Source organism: Malaclemys terrapin, chromosome 9 (genome assembly GCF_027887155.1).
Source record: "Malaclemys terrapin pileata isolate rMalTer1 chromosome 9, rMalTer1.hap1, whole genome shotgun sequence".
NCBI classification, from domain to species: domain Eukaryota; kingdom Metazoa; phylum Chordata; order Testudines; family Emydidae; genus Malaclemys; species Malaclemys terrapin.
The window spans coordinates 23,208,030-23,227,614 of record NC_071513.1 but is presented as its reverse complement, the minus strand read 5'-3'; the positions used below and the strand labels follow the sequence as shown (position 1 = coordinate 23,227,614).

The following is a 19,585-nucleotide window of genomic DNA, read 5'->3' as shown; positions in this document are numbered from 1 at the left end:
TATCGTCTTTAAGCGCTCCTTTTGTATCTCAATAATCAAGGGGCCCAACTGGTTGTTTAGCAGGCTTCCTGCTTCTGATGTACTTAAAAAACATTTTGTTATTACCTTTGGAGTTTCTGGCTAGCCGTTCTTCAAACTCCTTTTTGGCTTTTTTTTATTACATTCTTGCACTTAATTTGGCAGCGTTTATGCTCCTTTCTATTTGCCTCACTAGGATTTGACTTCCATTTTTTAAAGGAAGTCTTTTTATCTCTCTCTGCTTCTTTTACATGGTGGTTAAGCCACGGTGGCTCTTTCTTAGGACTGGGATTGGTGGGCAGAGAGCATCGGAACAGAAGGCCCTCCTGTGCAAGGGACGGTGGGGCCTAGTGTGGCAGCCCTGGAGAATAGGCAGAAGTGAAGCCATACAGTTAGTGGTACAGCAAGCTTCCCCAGATTTCAGTTCCCATTTTTCCTGGAATGACTGCGACCCAAAGGTAAAAGACTCCATCTGGTAGCTTATGAGAGACTGTTGCCTTACCCCCTCCTTTAAGCAGCACTCTCCTTGTTTACAGTTTCCTTAACCATCCAGGTCCCTTCCCTTCTTTTTCTTTGGATTTTCTTAAAAGTCAAGATCTCTGTACTAAATTGAGGGACACTGCAGGAGAAAGAGGAGAAATGAAATGCTGGCACAGCTAGTTACATGGGTGTTTCCTTCTATTTCAACACCTATCTTATTAATGTGGTTTATTTCCTAGTAACCAGGAGTGACAACATTGACACACTTTGGTACAATGTGATGACAGACTAAACAATTGCCATCTTGTTAATGTAACTGCCCCTCCACCCAGCACAGATGGTATTAGAGCTGTTGGGTAACTGGCATTTCTGTTCAATTAAAAATGTTCAGATTTGAAAGTTTTATTTTTGTTCTAAATCTGAATGGGGGGGCTGAAATTGTCTGAAGTGGAATTTTGGGTTGATCAGAACATTCTGTTGAGAGAAAATCAAAACATCTTTATTAAAAAAATAAAATTTCAAAATGAAAAGTTGTTTTGAAAAGATCAATAGAAATGTTCTGTTCCAATAATAGACTTTTCATTCAGAAGCTCTAGCAAGATGTTCCTTTTCAATTTGGGTGTATCTTCCCCTCCCCCCTCCCATCCCCATTAGTGATTGTAATCTTGATGAGAAAGCTTCTGTGGGAGACATGCCCCAACCCCTTTCACTGTCATCACATTATGTGGATTCCTCTTTGTTCACATCACAGCATGCCAGGATGGGAGAGTTGAGCACCAGTTCTTTGTGTGTGATGGCTGCATCATTTTAAGGTAACCAGGTCCATATTGAATCTTTGTCCAATACTTACCTCTGTCATTTCAGATCTTGGGTGGTCAGTCAGTGTCCCCTGTATCATCCTGCAGTCAATCACAATTACAGCTTGTTTTTAATTCACTTTCAGATTTACTTCCTTGTCTCTTTTTAGCAGAGAGATGAGGTTGAGGTCCTTATCGGCCATAGTTTCTGCAATGCTGTGTCTGCATCCACGTGCTAGAATGTCATCAGCTGTGAGTGACACTTATCCCTGCAAGCCCTGTTAATATGGCTTGCTGGCGGCATTGATAGTCTTTCACTATAGGTTTGATCCCAAACAGCATTCTCAGCCCTCTGTATCTACCCACTGATGTCCAAAATGTGGTGAGGTAGCTGCTTTCCTTACCTAGTAACACTTGCCAATATCAGTCTTTGGCAAATACTGAGGTTATTTTGAGCTTTACAATGTCAAGTAGCACTTCTTCTGTTGTAAGCATTTTGTACAGAGCTGCTTTTAGTCCTTTGTTTAAACTATTTGAATCTGTTTATCCAACTTGGGGGCTTTATGACTTTAACAGTGTTGCCTGCCTTTTAAGTTTTGTTTTATTGCTCCTATTCTTTTTTCTTTTTATGTTAATCTGTACTCCGGGAGGCAGATAGTGGCTGAATTGTTTTATTTGTTTCTGGGTCTGACGTGCCTTGATGACATCCCAGACCCAGTCCTTCAAAACCAGCTTGATAATCTTTTGACAGCTTTGTGGCAGGGTTGCCGTGGTTCTCTGTCTGCTCTGGGTATGTTTTTGCTTGTGTCTGTTGTATGAATCTTTTGTCCCAGGTTTCAGCCTTCAATTGTTTTTGCTCAAAGCAGTAGTTTCTGTGTTTGTGCTACCAGAAATTTCTGCCTGATAGGGTGACCAGACATCAAGTGTGAAAAATTGGGACGGAGGTGGGCGGTAATAGGTGTTGATATAAGACAAATCCCAGAATATCAGGTTGGAAGGGACCTCAGGAGATCATCTAGTCCAACCCCCTGCTCAAAGCAGGACCAATCCCCAGATCCCTAAATGGCCCCCTTAAGGATTGACCTCACAACCCTGGGTTTAGCAGGCCAATACTCAAACCACTGAGCTATCCCTCTCCCCCAAATATTGGGACTGTCCCTATAAAATCGGGATATCTGGTCACTCTACTGCCTAGGGTTACCATATTTCAACACTGAAAAAAGAGGACACTCCGTGGGGGTCCCAGCTCTGCCCCAACTCCGCCCCGTCCCCATTCCAAGCCCTTCCCAAAAGTCCCTGCCCCAACTCTGGCCCCTCCTCCGAGCACCCTGCTTTCCCCCTCTTCCCTCCGTGCTGATCTTGGTTGGGGGTTGCTAAGTGCTTCCCTGCTCTCCACTTGCTCTGCAGCCCCTTCACCCCCCCCACCCCTGCAGCCTCTGTGACCCCTGCTCCCCACTCACCCTGCAGCCTCTGTGACCCCTGCTCCCCACTCGCCCTGAAGCCCCTGCACCCCCCCCGCCCCTGCAGCCTCTGTGATCTCTGCTCCCCACTCACCAAACTGTTGCCGGCCCAGATGGGCCCCGAGGGGGCCACAGGGTTCGTTGTCCGGTGTGCGCCGCACCAATAGACGCACCAGGGGTGGAGAAGCAAACAAAGTTTGAGATCTCAAAGTGGTGCAGGAAGACAGGCACGTCTCAAATCAAGCACAGCACATACAAGCAAGTGTTCCCTTTTATATTCCAAGCTGTTTGTGTGTAAGCTTTGTTCTGTTTTCTCCCTCAGACCCCTCCCCACCCAATAGCAGTTAAAGCCGGTACACATTGTGCATGTTAGAAACTTTCCCGTTCACATGCTTATCTTTGACCTTGCAAGCTCTACACAGGAGGCCTTTCCCTCCCCCTTTTCCCCTGCATTATCACTACCGTTTCTGTTAGTGCGAGCAAAACTGCAACTGTCTGCTAGAAAAGCTGACCATTACATATTCTGCTTCAGCATAGGCTGTTAGCATGGAAGTAGGTGAAAGTTCACAAGATGGAGTTCTGTGGTTCACTTAGACCCAGAGCAGGGAGGTTTCATCGGCACTAATGGCCTTCCACCCCCCACCCCACCCCGAGTTACCTGGTAGCTATGCCTAGTGACACCAACACCCCCACCGCCCCTGCAGCCTCTGTGCCCCTGCCTGCCCAGCCCCTGCACCCCCGCTCACCCGGCAGTCTCTGCCTGGCGGGGGCTTCGGAGGCTCAGCAGCGACCGGGGTGGCGTGGGTCCCTGCAGCCCTGGCACACGCCGCACTCCCCGCCGCCTCGCACGTTCCCCGGCCTGTCCCCGCTGGAACAGCTCCCGTGGCGCCAGGACCACAGGAAGGGTCCCCCAGTGGCCGGGGGGTTCCTCCCCCCACAAGGGAAGCCTGAGCCGCTGGCTGGGCCCGGCCTCCCCGTGGTCCTGTGGGCTCGGCTGGGGTGGGTGGTCCGCCCGGCCTGCGAGGGCAGCAGTGGCCCCTCTGCCGCTTTGTGCGGCTGCGCCCCGCCGCCCGAGCTCACTACAATGTAGCCGGGGCGACTGGGCTGCGTTGCGGACCCCGCGGATCGTGCTGGGGCCGGGCGGACCCTGGCTTATGTCTCCCTATTTCCCCGGACATGTCCGGCTTTTTGAAAATTCCCCCCGGACAGGGATTTGAGCACCAAAAAGCCGGACATGTCCGGGGAAATCCGGACGTATGGTAACCCTACTACTGCCTGATCACTTTTCCTGGGTATTCTGCTAGTAATGTACACTGTCCTAGTGTGTTATGATCACGCCTTGCCTAATTTTAATTTGGCTTCACTTGGTTGCAATTTCACTTTCTTTTCTTACATAATACCAATCTTTTGAGCCTAGCACATTCATCGATGCCTCCCCATCTATTTGGCATTCAGTTTCCTGCATGTGTGCCGCTGCCTTGTCTTTGCATCTGCTGCTAGTCTGAGCTTCACAAACCATTTAATTTTGCTGTTTTGCACTGCATTACTGTCATGTGCAGAATCTCCTCCTCTGAGTTGCTGCTTGCTTCCTTGACATAGTACACTCTTTTTGTTTTTTTCTGCAAGCCTTTTTTTTTTTCCGTCTGCTCCACTTTATGCTCTGCATTTGGAAATGAGCTTTAACACTACCTTTGCACGTGTCCCTCACTCTTGGTAGAGTTAGTGTGGGCTCTCTGAGCATTCTTTTTCAAGCTCCTTTTGTGCCATTACTAATCTATTAGTTATGTATGAGTCAGTCATTTTCACAACTTGGTAATATATTGATCTGTTTTTTTAGATTCTTGATTACACTTGTTGAAGAGAGATCTTTCATATCGTTTGGAACACTTCTAGTATTTTACATGGGTCTGCAGCTGACATGTCCAGAAGCATTTGGAGCATGTGGTGGCCTTTGCCTCCCATCGTTAATAGTGAGGCTGCTCTTATTTTGTTTTCCTTTTTATCCAGTTTGTTGCAATTTTGTAGTTTTCCCTTGTGATCTAAAGAATGTCCAATTGCAAAACACATTGTCTGTCTTCTCTATCTGCTCCGAGACAGGAATCTGGTTTGCTGCCATGATTATCCTTTTCTCTTTGAGTTGTTCTTTCTGATATACTTAGTTTCTGAATGCATTAACCTGGAGGGCCAATTCTCTTCTGACACCATGTTCAGTGTTCATATGTAAAAAGAGAGCAAGCCAAGACAGTGCAACATTCAGGCTATGTTCCTTCCTCCACATGTACAGTCTTCTCTCATTAAGACTCCTTAAAGTAGTTCTATAGGTTCCCAGACATTGCCATATAGATAAGCTTAGCTATCTTACTAGGTGGCTTCCCAACAGGGCCGGCTCCAGGCACCAGCTTAACAAGCAGGTGCTTGGGGCGGCCAAGGGAGAGGGGCAGCACGTGTGGCAATTTGGGGGCGGCAGGTCCCTCACTTCCTCTAGGAGCGAAGGACCTGCCGCCGCCGATCGTGGCTTTTTTTTTCCCCCCCAATTGCCGCTGCCAGTCTCAATTGCGATCACAGCTTTTTTTTTTTTTTTTTTTTTGCTGGAGCCGGCCCTGCTTCCCAATAGGGAGCGATCTCTCATAACAGGCTACTATGAGATTAAAATAATTAAGGGGAGATGATTTCTCTTCACCTTTTCTTCCTTCCTTTTGAACATTTCATGCTAGTGTCCCTTCTGCCCAGCTCTAGATTCAGATTGAAAGTAGAGATGCCAGAACACTTGTCAAAATGTCAGAGATGCCCAGACATGGGAAACCATTCCCTATCAGAATCACTGCTTCTCAGGATCTAGCCCTCCATCCCATAAGCCTGGCCACCATCTTTGTTCCTAGATGTATGCATTTAGGTTTAGTCCCATTAAAACCTGTATTGTTTGCTTGCTTGCCCCCAGTTTACTAAACAATCCTGTTGGCTGTGCATTAGTGACCTGTCTTCTTACTTATTTACCTCTCCCCCAATTTTTCTATCATGTGCAAATTTTATCAGTGATTTTGTTTCCTGACAGGTCATTGATTAAAAAGCTAAATAGTACAGAGCCAAGAACCGATCTCTGGAAAACCACTTGGGAAGCCAACCTGATTGATTGAGTCCCTGTTTACAGTTACATTTTGAGACCTATCTGTTAGCCAGTTTTTAACCCATTTAATGTGTGCCGTGTTAACTTTATATTGTTCTAGGTTTTGTTTAACAAAATGCCATGTGGTACCAAGTCAAATGCCTTGAAGATGTCTAATATATTAAGCCAACATTATTACATTTAAGAACCAAACTTGTAATCTCATTAAAAAAAGCTATCAAGTTAGTTTGGCAGAACCTATTTCCCATAAACCCATGTTGATTTGCATTAATTTGCATTAATTAACAGAGTCCCATATCAGTTGCTCCATTATCTTGGCCGGGATTGATGTCAGGCCGAGAGGCCTATGATTACCCAGGTTTACCCTTTATAAAAATTGGCACAACACTTGCTTTCTCCTGGTCTTCTGGAACTTCCCCAGTGCCCCAAAACTTATTGAAAATCAATATTAATAATCCATCAAGCTCCTCAACCAGCCAAAGTCCACACATTGAACAATGAGGAGAAAACAAAATCAAACAGCTGTTCATTCACCAGCCATTTTGTGCACTGAATGAGACAGGGGTCCTGTGGAAAAAATGTGATCATATAATTCAATACTGTACCTTCATGCATATACACAAGGGCCCTGAATGGATTTGGCACAGTCTATCTTAATTCTGGCACTTCCTAACTATTGAGTGCTTCTCTTTTCAACCATAATGTGCTTTTAACAGAACTCGCGTGTGTGGTAGAGAATATAAATATATGGCCTTTGAGAGAAGAATGGAAAACATGAAGAGAAGGCAAAAATGTCCAATTAAAAAGATAATCAAAGGAAGCAATTACTTGGACAATCAAATGAATGGCAAGCAAGGCAGACTCAAAGTAAGGGCAATATATAATGGTAAAAGAGAAGAAAAAACGGAGTCCTTTTTCTTAACTCCATCCTTCATTAGGATCTGTCCTATCTGTACAACCGTCACTCAGCCACCAGTAAGACATACTTGTGGGTTTTGTGAAAAAAGGAAGGAAAAGAGCAGCAGCAACAACTCTGTATGCTAGCCAAGTGAGTGAGTGAGTGAGTGCTGAACGGAAGTATGGCTGCCTTGGCATCTGCTGATAAGAGAGGAGGTCCAGGGCAAGAGAAGTAGCTGCGGTTCTGTGAAGAATGGAAAAGTTAGAGTGGTTAGTGGTGTTCGTGAATTCCTTCACCTTCTGCAATGGTGAGTAAATGAAGACGTTTTCCATATTCAGAGACGGTTAATCTAAGTTCACGTAGGTATGGACTTGATAAAAGATTTAAAACGTTAAAAGGCTGTGAAAACCAGTATCTCTTCTGTTCTACCAGCTTGGTTTTCAGTCACTTCAAATTCAAACCATGTAGCAAGTAGCAGCATATTATCACTGGAGTGAAAATGCAGCTTGTATATTTCCAGTTCAGTCATTTTTCAACACCTACAACAAGGAGAATGTAAGAAACAGCCCAGTATTGAGCAATTTGTCAGATTTAATGTACTCAGAGTAAGAATAAAATAAGACTGTCCAGGGTACTGGGAGAGTTTATTCTCTGGCATTTTAGCATCTTCAAAATTCATGTTGTGGTTGGAATAAGTTCATTCTTTTTGAACTTAGCTTTTCAGAATTGTACTAGTGTAGGGGTGGGCAAACTTTTTGGCCCAAGGGCCACCTCAGGGAATAGAAATTGTATGGCGGGCCATGAATGCTCATAAAATTGGTGTTGGGGTGTGGGTGTGGGCTCTGGGATGAAGCTGGGGATGAGGAGTTTGGGATTGGGACCGAGGGGTTTGGAGGACGGGACGGGAATCGGGGATCCAGGAAGGGGTGCGGGTTCTGGCTGGGAGTGTGGGCTATGGGGTGTGCTGGGGATGAGAGGTTTGGAGTGCAGGAGGGTGCTCCGGGCTGGGATCGAGGGGTTTGGAGAGTGGGAGGGGGATCAGGGTTGGGGCGCAGGGAGAGGCTCAGGGGTGCAGGCTCCTAGCAGCACTTACCTCAAGCGTGGTGCGGCCCCCGACCCAGCACCCCAGCTGGAGCGACAGAGCCGGGCTGAGCCCCATGGTCCGGCCCCCAACTCAGGGCCCTGTCCAGAGTGGGGCTGAGCCATGTGGGTGCAGCCCCTGCCGTAGCACCGGAGCAGGGCCCAGCCACGTGGTGTGGCTCACGGGTCAGCTTAAAACGGCTCGTGGGCCAGATCCGGCACACAGGCCGTAATTTGCCCATCCCTCTACTAGTGGGTGTCATTGTAATTACAGTGCTAGCTATGGCTCTACATACAACTCTCCTCCAGACAGACTCTGATCTCCATAACTGTAAGATATTCTAGTCACACTGGTGTAATTGAGATCAGAATCTGAGCTGTCATTTTACATCGTGCTGCAGTTTCAAATGAAATGCACTTGCACTTCATCAGTAAATCTGCACTGAATGACAACGCACTTGGAAAACAGGATAAGGGGGAAATGTTGATACTGATTTGAAAGATGTGTGTGTGGAAGCCCTGAGTTACTCCCATGTTTTAGTAAAGGATGTGGAGGAAGGCACCAGTCCTGGTTTGTGATGCAAAAGTAGAAATTTAGATGTATGTCCTATTTCAGTTCCTTACTTGGAGTTCTGTTTTAAACTGAGTTAAAAGTAACAGGAGGCTTTCAGAAAAGGGGACCAGGGGGCTAATCTTTGAGGAAAATTCTGAAGTCACTTGCTAATGAGATGCAGCAGTTCTCAGACTATTTATGAGGCTGAAATTTGGACAGGCATCTGATAAACTGGAAGAGTGAGCCTAGATTCATAGAACTTGGAGATGAGATAAGAATTGTGGCTCCAAATGCAAACCTGCCCATAGTTCTGATCCAGTGTTCTGGTTGGGATTCGTCTTATAAAGATGGCCATGAACCAAGAAGACCAGATGCAGATCTGGACCTCCCCAAAGTTCAAGGAACTTCAGATCCATTGTTCCAGTTCACAGACCAAAGGCTAGTGACATTGCAAGAGAACTCATGACTTGTGTTCGAACTAATTAGGACAACATGTCTTGTATGCATCAGCCTCTGAACATCTCTTTCTGCTCTATGGGGCACTTGAAGGAAGAGGGGGGAAAACTTTCTAACCAGCCGCATTAAGTTATGACAGGATCTGAGAGGCAATAACCATAATTCCTTTTCATGAGTAGAGCTCAAAGCACTTCACAATCTTTTCGTGTATGTATCCTCACCACACCCTGTGAGACAGTGGTGTTATCTGCATCTTACAGAGAGGGAACTGAGTCAGAGAAATAGTAAGTGGCTTGCCCAAGGTCACACATGAATTCCACGGTGGAGCAGGGAACTGAAGCCAGGTCTCCCACATCCTAAGCCAGTGCCCTATCCACTAGGTGTGACTAGGGAAACCAAGCAGTAGTGTTTGTCAAGAATAACTGTCTGTGCTTGCAGCTTAGTGGACTCCACCTGGATGTGCCTCTAGCACTGTTTGGTCTTACTGACATTCTCTCCTCTGTTCTTTTATTTCTTCCCCTCATCTCCTGCTCCCCCTCTACAGCCATCCTGGAACTGACTGGCACCCACAACATTGAAGGGATATGGAAGAGTTCCATCACCTTGCCATGTGTCTACAGGCCTTCCCAGGACTTTGTGCAGCAAACAGTCATTTGGACCTTGGACCGAGATCAAAGCCCTGCTACCGTCTTTCGAAGGGATAGTTCTGGCAATCACATCCTGTTGTCACAATACAGAGGTAGGGTCAGCATGCCAAATAGCACGTCAGGGGATGTCTCTCTTGAAATTGAGAAGCTTGAAGTCACAGACCGTGGACACTACACTTGCAAAGTCACCTGGAGAACCCAGAACAAGAGCCTGCTAACAAGGGAGAGAACCACTACAGTTAATGTTGTTAAAGGTAAATCCAATAATAAAATTTGCATTTACTTGGCATTTCTCACTCATAAAGTGCTTGACTGAGCTGGCTTTAGATCTGGTGGGGATGGGGTTATGCAGAGGGACTTCCACTCTACACTGACTCCCCACATCTGCAGGGTTGGGGCTAGTATTTCCCATGGATTCTCGAGCGCCATGCGTCATCTTCACTGCACTGGCACTAGCCCCACTCTAATGAGGGGGAAATGAGCCAAAGGATGGGATTCATGCCTGCAACATTGATTTGGAGATGTGGCTTGTACCTAGTTTGGCCATTAGTGCTAATTAAGATTAGCCTTCCTAACTGCCTTAAGGTGCCTCACTGTTTAACATCTCTATGGGGCTTGCAGCAGTTATAGAAGAGTTGGGGTACAGGATTGCCCCAGCTACACACTCCAGAACATCCCCAACACACCCAGAACTCTCCGTGCATTGGTGTGGAAAGCTTATGGAGGGGCAGAAAGACAGTGTGCGGGTATTCCCACTGCCTTTGACAGTGAAAGACTGAAGTGTGGGGGTATTCCCTGCAGTGGCAACGTTGTGCTAGCATAGCTGGTGCAAAGCAGTCACAAGGAAACCATGAATGGAGCTCAGAACTCTGTATAGAAGGGGGTTATATGAGCAGGTAATGAATTAATCCCTTCTGGAGAAGGGTGAACAGCCATGGAATGCACATTTCTATAATATCCAAATTCCCAGATCAAATACCCTGAAAGGGACCATTCAGACCCAGATCCCTTTCCTTCTTCTTTCAGTTGCAGTGACTAAACCCATCATCAGACCAGGCCCTCTGGGATTCACTGTACCAAAAGGGGCTAGGACAAGCCTGACCTGCTCTACCAATGGATCCCCACCCATCACCTACCGATGGTTCAAGGGAGAGCCAGGAGGAAATGCAGTGCATGTGAGCAGTCACGCTGTACTCATGTTTGATTCTCTGCGAATGTCTGACATGGGGAAATATTACTGTGAAGCAGAAAACAGAGCAAGCTCACAAGTCATACAGCAGAGTGATGCAGTGCAGCTGACTGTGAGAGGTAAGTGCCCCAAACTAGTGCTTGATGGTCTCTGAGACACTGGATGATAATGAGGCAAATGGCTTAGAGGGTTTAAGAAAGGTTTAGACATTTAGACTGAATGCAAACAACATCTGTAGTGACACTTCCTAGCTCTCACTCTCAGCCTTCATAGTTAGGACACAGCTGATCACTGGCTAGGGTCATAAAAATGTTCTCAATCCTCCAGCTCTGCCACTTGCCAGCTTGCTGATGTTAGGCAAGTCCCCTTCCTGTGCCTCAGTTTACCCCGGCAATAACAGGCATTTCCTTTGTAATGCCCTTTGAGATCTACGGATGGGAAGTGCTCTAAAAGACTTGGGAGGTTTACAACTTCCCCCCCTGAAGACTTTGCATTTATCCAATTTATAAATTCGCAATTGAAGGGATGGAAGAGTCTGACACATTCGTCACTTCTCTCTTAGCCCTTACAAAACCAGCAACCATGGTACCCTGCTCTGAGACCAAGGCGCACACCATCGTCTCAGAAAGAGGTGAGGCCTGCTCAGTGCTGAATTGGAAGCAATTTGGAGACGGGAAGGGAAGTGGTGTTTTCATTGCGGTTCTGTGTGAATGATGGAGAAGGGTGGGCTGAATGTGACACGTCCACTTGCTGCCATTTTAGAAGTTAGTCCTCAGGTTGATAGAGCTTGCTGGAAATGACCTCTGCTGCCCTATGTGGTTCTAGCTGCTACACCCCTTTCCTCTGCTGTTCAGTGAAGCATGACCTCGTGCTGTTGGGCTACTTGGTTACAGGCTCCATGGGATGGCAGCTGTTCTAACACTTGGAAGGACATGCCTAGAGGAGTCATGGATTTCCTTAGCTCCATGTGGTACGGCATGAAGTGATCAAGAGCAAAATTCCTGCCTCCATAACTCCAGTGGTTTGGGAGGATTCAGTATGTTGGGGAGCCCAGCAGAGCACATTTGCTTCTTTACTTGAAACCTCACCATGTGCTGTTTTGATTTAGGTTACCAGAGGACCAGCCTGCCCCTCTATCTCATCATCCTGATCGTTGTGCTCTGTGTGGCTATGGTGTTTGTTGTCATTGTGGTCGTCTTGTGTAGGAGAAAGACCGAGAAGGGTGAGTGGTGTGTGCTGGGGATGCTCCGGGCGAACAGGCTGACTTTGTTTCTGAAGATTTCTGGAGAGGGGCCAAATAAAAACATTGCTACAGTGCAATGAAAGAAAATGAGTCAATCAAGATCACTTCTTGAAATGGAACACTACGGGGTAGGCATATCGTTTCAAGACCAGGAACTATCAGGGTAATCATAATCCACTGTGCTAGTCTCATTTTCTTTGAGCACTGAACCTGTAGTACTTTATCTATCCATTCCAATAGTGTGAATGCACGTCTTGCAGCTGTGTGCCCCAGAGATGTTTGATAGGAAGTCTACATGGTTTCATTCTGTAAAAGTTGCTTCCAATTGACATCTCAACACAGTTCCTATTGACTGTAGGAAGAGTAGATTACTGAAGGGACCACTGTAATCATCTAGCCTTGGCCCTCCTGCAGAACACAGGCCATAGAACTTCCCTGAATTAATTCCTGCTTCAAGTCATCCCCCCGTTCCACATGTGGTTTCCTGGTTTCTGTGCAACCTGCTCTGTACATAATTCCTGGACATTTTCCTCTGCCTCATGCTTCGCTGCTGCTACTGGCCATGCCACCACTGCTTCCAAAGAAGGGCCAGATAACTTCCTTGGTCCGTTCTTTCAATAGAAATCTGCCCTCTCCTCCTACCTGGCCTGTGGAAGATGAAGTGTGGTGGGGAGGTGGTTAATGGGAATGGGTAGTTCCCTGCTTGGCAGATTCATCACAACTCCATCCATGAGTGGTGAGCAAATATGAAAGGGCAGAGAGATGGCTCAGCATCTGCCAAAGAAAGCCTTCTGTGCTGGGGTATTCCTGGCAGTCATACTGCACTAGCATAGCTGGTGTAAAGCAGTCACCAGGCAACCAAGAACTGAGCAGGACGTGAGCAGGCAATGAATTATGTCAGTCTGGAGAAAGGCCCAAACCCTGCATCTGAACAGACATGAAATTCAGATCTGGCCCTATATTGTCCCCTAAATGTATAATAAACAAACACCCAGATCAAATACTGCCCCAGTATTGGGATAATTCAGATCTACATAGTTAAGCAGTCTATAGCATTTGTCACCACAGAACTCTGACCCAGTTTCCATGCCCCTGTTTTGGTTTATGTTCTGCCCCAGTCTCCTGTTGGGATATGTCTGCTTTTGGTGCAGCTGGCCATTTGAATTTTTTTTTTCATTGGAAACTTTAGCGCTGTTTGTGTGAGTTTTACATGAACATAGGTATTTTCCGCACTTTTAAAGAAAAATACTTTTATAGGCATTTTTAGATAATTTACAAAATAACGTGGATTATGACAAAGTGATAAAGAAAAAATGTCAGAAAAGAGGGTTTTAAAACTACAAAAAAGATCAGTCCCTTACATATGCTGAGGTCTTTTCAGAGAGAAAATGTTTTATCCCTTTTTTTAAGTAAAAGTATTAAATATTAGTTTTTAGAAAATATTGCTTATACATTTAGGTTACTTTGAAAAAAGTGTGAAAAATAATTGTATGTCTTTTGAAATAAGGAATAGAGCATGTATATTAGAGAAGATAAACAAGACACGAAGTGAGAGAGTACAGCCGAGAAAAGCAAGTCTCTTAGCCTGTTACAGAAAGAGTAAAAATAAAGGAGGAGAGAGAGAAAGTTATAAAGCAGCAAGAAAGCCTGTGGCACTGAGCACATAGCAGAGAGAAGAGAAAACCACCTAACCCCTACAGCTGCTTCTAGTCAAATGCCAACAATTCTGGGGGACAAGCTGGTACATTATCTTTTAATGGATCAACTTCTGTTACTAGACAAGCTTTCGAGCTACACAGATCTGGTCCCTTGAAATGTGTTAACTACTCATGCTACACAATCTGTTCTACCTTGTATTTAACTGTGACACTCTAATGTTGCAACATTTTCAGGTGTGGGAAATTAACTCTGAGTGTCACAACTAAATACAAGGTGGAACAGATTGTTTAGCACAAGTAGTTTATTATGCTATTTAGTTATTATTGGACACTATTCCTTTTTTCCCCTGCATTATTATTGACCATACTACCATTTTCATCTAATAATGGACCAATACTATTGTCTGGATTCCTTTTTGTTCCTTGTTTGTAATTAAAAACTCGTTATTGTTCTTAACTCTGCTGGTCATAGATTTTTTTTGCTTCCTTAATCAATTTTCTACAATTCTTAGCTGTTTGTTTTTATTCATGACTATCTGCTTCCCCCAGTGTTAAATGGTGCAATTGTGACTTAATGGGCATCTTAAATCGTTCCCAATTATCATTCACATTTTTTCTGTTTACTTCCACCCAGCTGATTTGGCTTGTGATTGCTTTCAATTTTGTAAAACTGCCTTTTTTTTTTTTTTTTTTTTCAAAGCACCAAGTACCTATATATTACTAGTTTGGATGTCATGTCATGGATATATTTTGTTATTGCAGGATGTTCACAGATAAATGTAATCGAATCACTTTGTAAACTTGACACTAATTTTGCAATTTTAATTTTTAGTTCTGGTCAAATCAACTTTAGTGTCTACTTACTAGCCTGGCAAGCCTAATACATCCAGTCATAATAGGAAGAGATTTTCAGTGTTCATTGCAGCAAAGGGCACTTCAGTGACAGATGCCTTTTGGAAAGTATCACTGTCACAGGGCTCAAAAAAAGAATTAGATCACTCGATGATTGCTTCTTCTGTTCATTCCTCTGAAGCACCTGGCATTGGCCATTGTTGGAAGACAGGATGTTGGGCTAGAGTGGACCATTGGTCTGACCCTTCATGGCCGTTTTTATGTAGAACCATCATCCAGGGAGGGGCAGCAAGATGTAATGGACTGAACACAAAGCTGTTTCTAGTCCCAGTTTTGTCAAGTCTCTTAACCACTCTATGCCTTGGCTTTACCATGGGTAAAATGGAAATAACAATACTTACCTAACAGGGTCCTGGAATGGATGCACTAATTTATGATTGTACTGTGTTATGAAAACATACTGTGCTATGTAAGTGCCAATTATCATTACATCTTTAAATGATAAGACTTTAAAAATAAAAATCTGATTTCCACTAGGAAGAATGAAACTACAAAATATTCACATTTCTTTTTCTTTTTTTCAGATAATCCAAATGAAGTAACAGAGTGAGTAAGATTCTTCATCTGTCATGCTGAAAGAACTTCTGGGGTTATAATATTGATTTCTGTGGCAGGAAAGCTATTTGCCAAGTGAAGAATGAATGTCCTCTTTGGTTATACAGGAGGAGGGGTTTGAATAGCTTAATGATATTTGTGATTGACAGCATTAGATATTCACACAGGGGACAGCTATAGAAATATTGTTTGTGAATATCTTAGAATCACCAAAATTAGAGTCGGAAAAGACCTATTGGATCCTCTGTTCCTTAACCAAAGAGACCAGTGCACAATTGTCTTCTGCAGTGAATTCCCAGTGTTTTGTCCAGAATCTAAAGAACGGGAATTTCTAGCTCTTCTAGGGTGACCAGATGTCCCGATTTTATAGGGACAGTCCCAATATTTGGAGCTTTTTCTGATATAGGCACCTATTACCCCCATCCCCTGTCCTGATTTTTCACACTTGCTATCTGGTCACCCTAAGCTCTTCCCTTGGGATAGTATCCAAGTTGAATGGGTCTCCCACTTGAGAACCATTTCCTGATGTTCATCCAAAACTGTCCTTTGCTGAACCTCCTTCCATTACTCCCTGGTATTTCTTCCTGGACTATCCTAATCCTAAATTTGCATCCCTGTGTCCTACTCTTCCATTCACTAACACAAGACAAGCTGCCAATTTAAATGTCCTAACAATATTACAATACGTAATGTAGGAGCTATTTATCCAAATGCCAATGAAAGTGATCATAAGAGTGTGTGTTGTAGTGTGGTATTCTGCCAATGAAATTTGTCCAAGTGAGGTTTGTACAGCAGTATGTTAAAATAAGGTCTAACTCTGATCAATATTGTTCGCTGCATGCTGGGACTTCTCTTCATTGGCTGCACCTGCATTGTAAAAAATGTGGCCAGCCACATGCCACCTTGCAGAACTTTATCAGTGGTACTTGGCCCATAGGTTGCAATTTGTCCACTATTTATTCTGTCCTTTATTTTCCAAGGGCCAAATCCCCAGCTGGCATAGCCCCATTGAGGTCAGTGTTATAATGCCGGCAGAGAATTTGGTCCCAAAGTTAGCAGATTGTTTCTCTCTCTTTCTCTTATCATTGTTGCCTTCAGGGCTGGCTCTAGGTACCAGCAAAACAAGCTGGTGCTTGGGGCGGCACATTTTTAGGGGCGGTATGGCCGGCGCCAGAATGCCGCCCCTAAAAATGTGCCCGGGCCGCCCTAGTTCACCTCCGCTGCTGCTGCCACGGCGCGCGAAACAGCTGATTCGTGCACCGCTACTCGCCCTCCCTCCCAGGCTCTCAAGCCTGGGAGGGAGAAGGAGCAGCGGCACGTGAATCAGCTGTTTCGCGCACCGTGGCAGCTCGGGGTCTCCCCCTCCCTCCCAGGCTCTCAAACCTGGGAGGGGGGGAGATCCTGAGCGGCCGTTTCGCGCGCCGCTGCTCCCCCTCCCTCCCAGGCTTGGGAGCCTGGGAGGGAGGGGGAGAAGCGGCGCCCGCGCCACGGCCACTCGGAGTCTCCCTCTCCCTCCCAGGCTCTCAAACCTGGGGAAGGGGCGGAGTTGAGGCGGGGCCGGGGGTGGGGTAATTAAAGAACGGGGGGGAGGGGCGGCCAAAATTGTTTTTGCTTTGGGTGGCAAAAATCCTAGAGCCGGCCCTGGTTGCCTTCTCTTTTAATACAACTTTTTCAGCCTTCCATAATGTCCTTGGGTTAGTATCCAGAGTCTTGTTATTCCATAACTAATATTCCACTGTCATTTAAAAGCAGAGGACCAAAGCCTGATCTCTGCCACCCTGCTGTAAATCCAGTATCACTCCATTGAAGTTAGTGGAATGACTCCAGGTTTATGCTGGTGTAATGCAGACTAAAATCTGGCCCAGGATCTAAATTCCCTCTAAGGTACGCAGCCGCACAGAAGGCCACCAAGGGCTGCGCACTTAACTCCCCCAGCCCCGGGGCTGCGGCGAGGAGACATGCCTCTCCCTCCCAGCTCTGGGGCTGTAATGGGGAGAGGCGCCTTTCCCCCAGTCCCAGCCTCGCAGCTGCTGTGGCGGGGAGAGACGCTTTCCCCCAGCCCAGGTGCTGCTGCAGGGAGAGAGGGCTGGGGGGAGTCCTCATCCCTGGTCCCACCCCAGAGCCTGCACCCCCAGGCCTGAGCCCCCTCTCGCACCCTGAACCCCTCATCCCTGGCCCCACCCCAGAGCCTGCGCTCCCAGCCGGAGCCCTCACCCCCTGAACCCCTATCCTCTGCCCCAGCCCTGAGCCCCCTCCCACACTCCAAACCCCTCAGCCCCACCCCCACAACACATCACCTCCATATTGGTGCACATAACAAAATTCATTCCGTACATGGATGGGAAAAAATTAGAGGGAACACTACCCAGGATCTTGAAGCTGGGTGATGTTGAGTCTCCCCTGGTTCTTTCCTCCCATTAATATTAGACTTTTGTTTCAGTCATAACTCCATGAACCTCACAAGAGGAGATACTTGTTCAGGTGTCAATGTCAAGTGCATGTATGAGGAAGCAAAATCTAGAGGTGAAAACAACTATACATCACAGCCTGTGAAAGAGAATGAATATGAGACAATTGGCACAGTGAAAAACGACTATGCGACTCTTGTGAAAGCAACAGCATCTGAATATGAACTGGGGGATGTTCCATAGAAAACCAGCGTTTACACACCAGCAGCAGTGCAGAAGATAGGGCTGTAGAGCTTGAATGGTGACCATTCATTAAGGGAAGCCTTTCATCCTGAAAGCAAGGTAAAAATAAGAACCACACAGCACTGGAGGTACCAGCGGAAAGGAACAAACTCTACATCTGTATCTTGCTCTGTAATAGTTTTTATACCATACCTCTAGTGTGAGAGGAAGTCTGTATGTATTCTGTAGTAAAGTTTGGCTGCTAGTTAGCTAGCCAATCATATGGTGTCTCAAATTGCAACTTGGGACCTATTCTTTCAGAGAGTCCCTTTCTTTTGTCTCCTGCTAGAATTACATTTTTAACATTTTGGAAAAGATGGCAGTCCATGTGTTCCCTCCTTTTGCCACTTCATATCGCGGGATCTGGGCAGGGTTTACAATGGTGACAATTGTGATTAGCAACAAGGATTGTTCCATTCCAGGCCACGGAATCCTTGGGTTCCCCTTCGTAGGACCATCTGTAAAATGCATGTAACAATTTATAGTATGTCCTTCTTAACCGCCATTTTGTGCCTTTTTATTTGCACTTGATTTTCTCAGTTTGGGTAGACCGTGCTTCCTAGGCAGGTGTCACCATGCATTGACCTTTACTGCTGTATGTGTTAGCCCTCCTTGTACAATATCCACCAAAATAACGGTAAGAAGACAAACAAAACAAACACACAACACAATCTTTGTCATGACAGTAGACCCACGGTGCTCTGGGTTATTCTTCCGCTGGCACCAGCTTACTTGTAGAGTGTCTGAAAAACAGAAGGAACATTTCCCAGCCCTCTGGGTAGGACAGATTATTGCCTAAAAATAACCCTTCAAAATCTTGCTGACTGCAGGGAAAATAGAAGCATTACCGCCATTCTTTCCTTGTTTTGTTCTATAAAATTATAAAAAAAATAAAAAATTAATGGAGATCGCCCATCTCCTAGAACTGGAAGGGACCTTGAAAGGTCATTGAGTCCAGCCCCCTGCCTTCACTAGCAGGACCAAGTACTGATTTTGCCCTAGATCCCTAAGTGGCCCCCTCAAGGATTGAACTCACAACCCAGGTTTAGAAGGCCAGTGTTCAAACCACTGAGCTATATCCCCCCTCCTTCTATAGGCAGGCTAGTGAATTATCCCACTGTTCATTCATGAAATTCATGAGGTGGTGTACCTCAGTTTCCCTTCTTGTACAACAGACCACGGTTGTAATGGTTTTTCTGCTGTGCCTAGCTTTAAGTTTATTCACAGGTAGCAGGTGAGAAGCATTATTGCCATATGAACTAACAATAACATTAGCATCAAATCTATTGCCAACAGGTGTTTATAAGTATCTTGTTATACCATGCCTTTTATTTAGACAAATTGTCTTTGAGGCCAGTGTGTTCATTACCCTCTTGAAATCTTTGCATAGGCTTTGGGTTTTGGTGAATTACAAGGTCAAGGTGTTGTGTATGTAAGCAGACTCCTTTTGTATCTGTCTTCAGATTTTAGCACTGTGCAGACACACACACAAAGGAATACTTAGGGTTAACCTGTCCCCTCTTATTTTCAGGCTTGACTTGTTTTCCCACCTCCCTTTCCTGGAGGGTCATTGTCTTCTTGCTTACAAGTAGTTTATTTGCTGACCAGGTATATTTATTATTTGCCGCTCCTTTGTGCCGCCATTTATGGGCAGTTCTCTCCTTCCCCTATCAGCTAGGTAATTTGCATCCACACAGAGGCTTTCTGGCTTGCTTTTGGATCCAAAGCTTTTAGCAGCTCAGAGACTCTGTCTTAAAAGGCACACAATTAGCTTCCACCAGAATTCTGATTACTTTTCATTTTAACTCCTGCTTCTAAAACACAC

General features: G+C 45.5%; 1 protein-coding gene and 1 long non-coding RNA gene across 4 annotated transcripts; one reads left to right on the top strand and one right to left on the bottom strand.

Moving 5' to 3' along the window:
* The first annotated feature begins 463 nt into the window (after positions 1–463).
* On the top strand, positions 464–17,805 carry LOC128842698 (V-set and immunoglobulin domain-containing protein 4-like). 3 transcript variants are annotated; one of them, XM_054038825.1, is made up of 8 exons: positions 464–476; positions 1,250–1,310; positions 4,593–4,725; positions 9,411–9,767; positions 10,540–10,821; positions 11,811–11,924; positions 15,040–15,061; positions 17,511–17,805. In XM_054038825.1, exons 3-8 carry the CDS (start codon positions 4,674–4,676, stop codon positions 17,719–17,721), a joined length of 1,038 nt encoding a protein of 345 aa, XP_053894800.1. In that variant the 5' UTR covers positions 464–476; positions 1,250–1,310; positions 4,593–4,673; the 3' UTR covers positions 17,722–17,805. The 3 variants fall into 3 exon arrangements, with proteins under 3 accessions (XP_053894800.1, XP_053894801.1, XP_053894799.1); XM_054038826.1 differs by lacking the exons at positions 464–476; positions 1,250–1,310; positions 4,593–4,725 and adding exons at positions 6,836–7,084; positions 11,265–11,333; XM_054038824.1 differs by lacking the exons at positions 464–476; positions 1,250–1,310; positions 4,593–4,725 and adding an exon at positions 6,836–7,084.
* On the bottom strand, positions 529–3,331 carry LOC128842699 (uncharacterized). The gene is made up of 3 exons (XR_008446094.1): positions 2,850–3,331; positions 1,349–1,397; positions 529–637 (listed from the first exon to the last, which is right to left on the bottom strand). It is a non-coding gene; the product is annotated as an uncharacterized LOC128842699 (long non-coding RNA).
* Positions 17,806–19,585: the final 1,780 nt, after the last annotated feature.

What these genes read in the sequence shown, in the direction of transcription:
- LOC128842698 (XM_054038826.1), top strand. Translation starts at nt 7,030, where the DNA reads ATGGAAAAGTTAGAGTGGTTAGTGGTGTTCGTGAATTCCTTCACCTTC. An exon ending in AGTGCAGCTGACTGTGAGAG is followed by an intron (nt 10,822 to 11,264) that starts GTAAGTGCCCCA and finishes CTTCTCTCTTAG; the next exon opens with CCCTTACAAAACCAGCAACC. An exon ending in TAGGAGAAAGACCGAGAAGG is followed by an intron (nt 11,925 to 15,039) that starts GTGAGTGGTGTG and finishes TCTTTTTTTCAG; the next exon opens with ATAATCCAAATGAAGTAACA.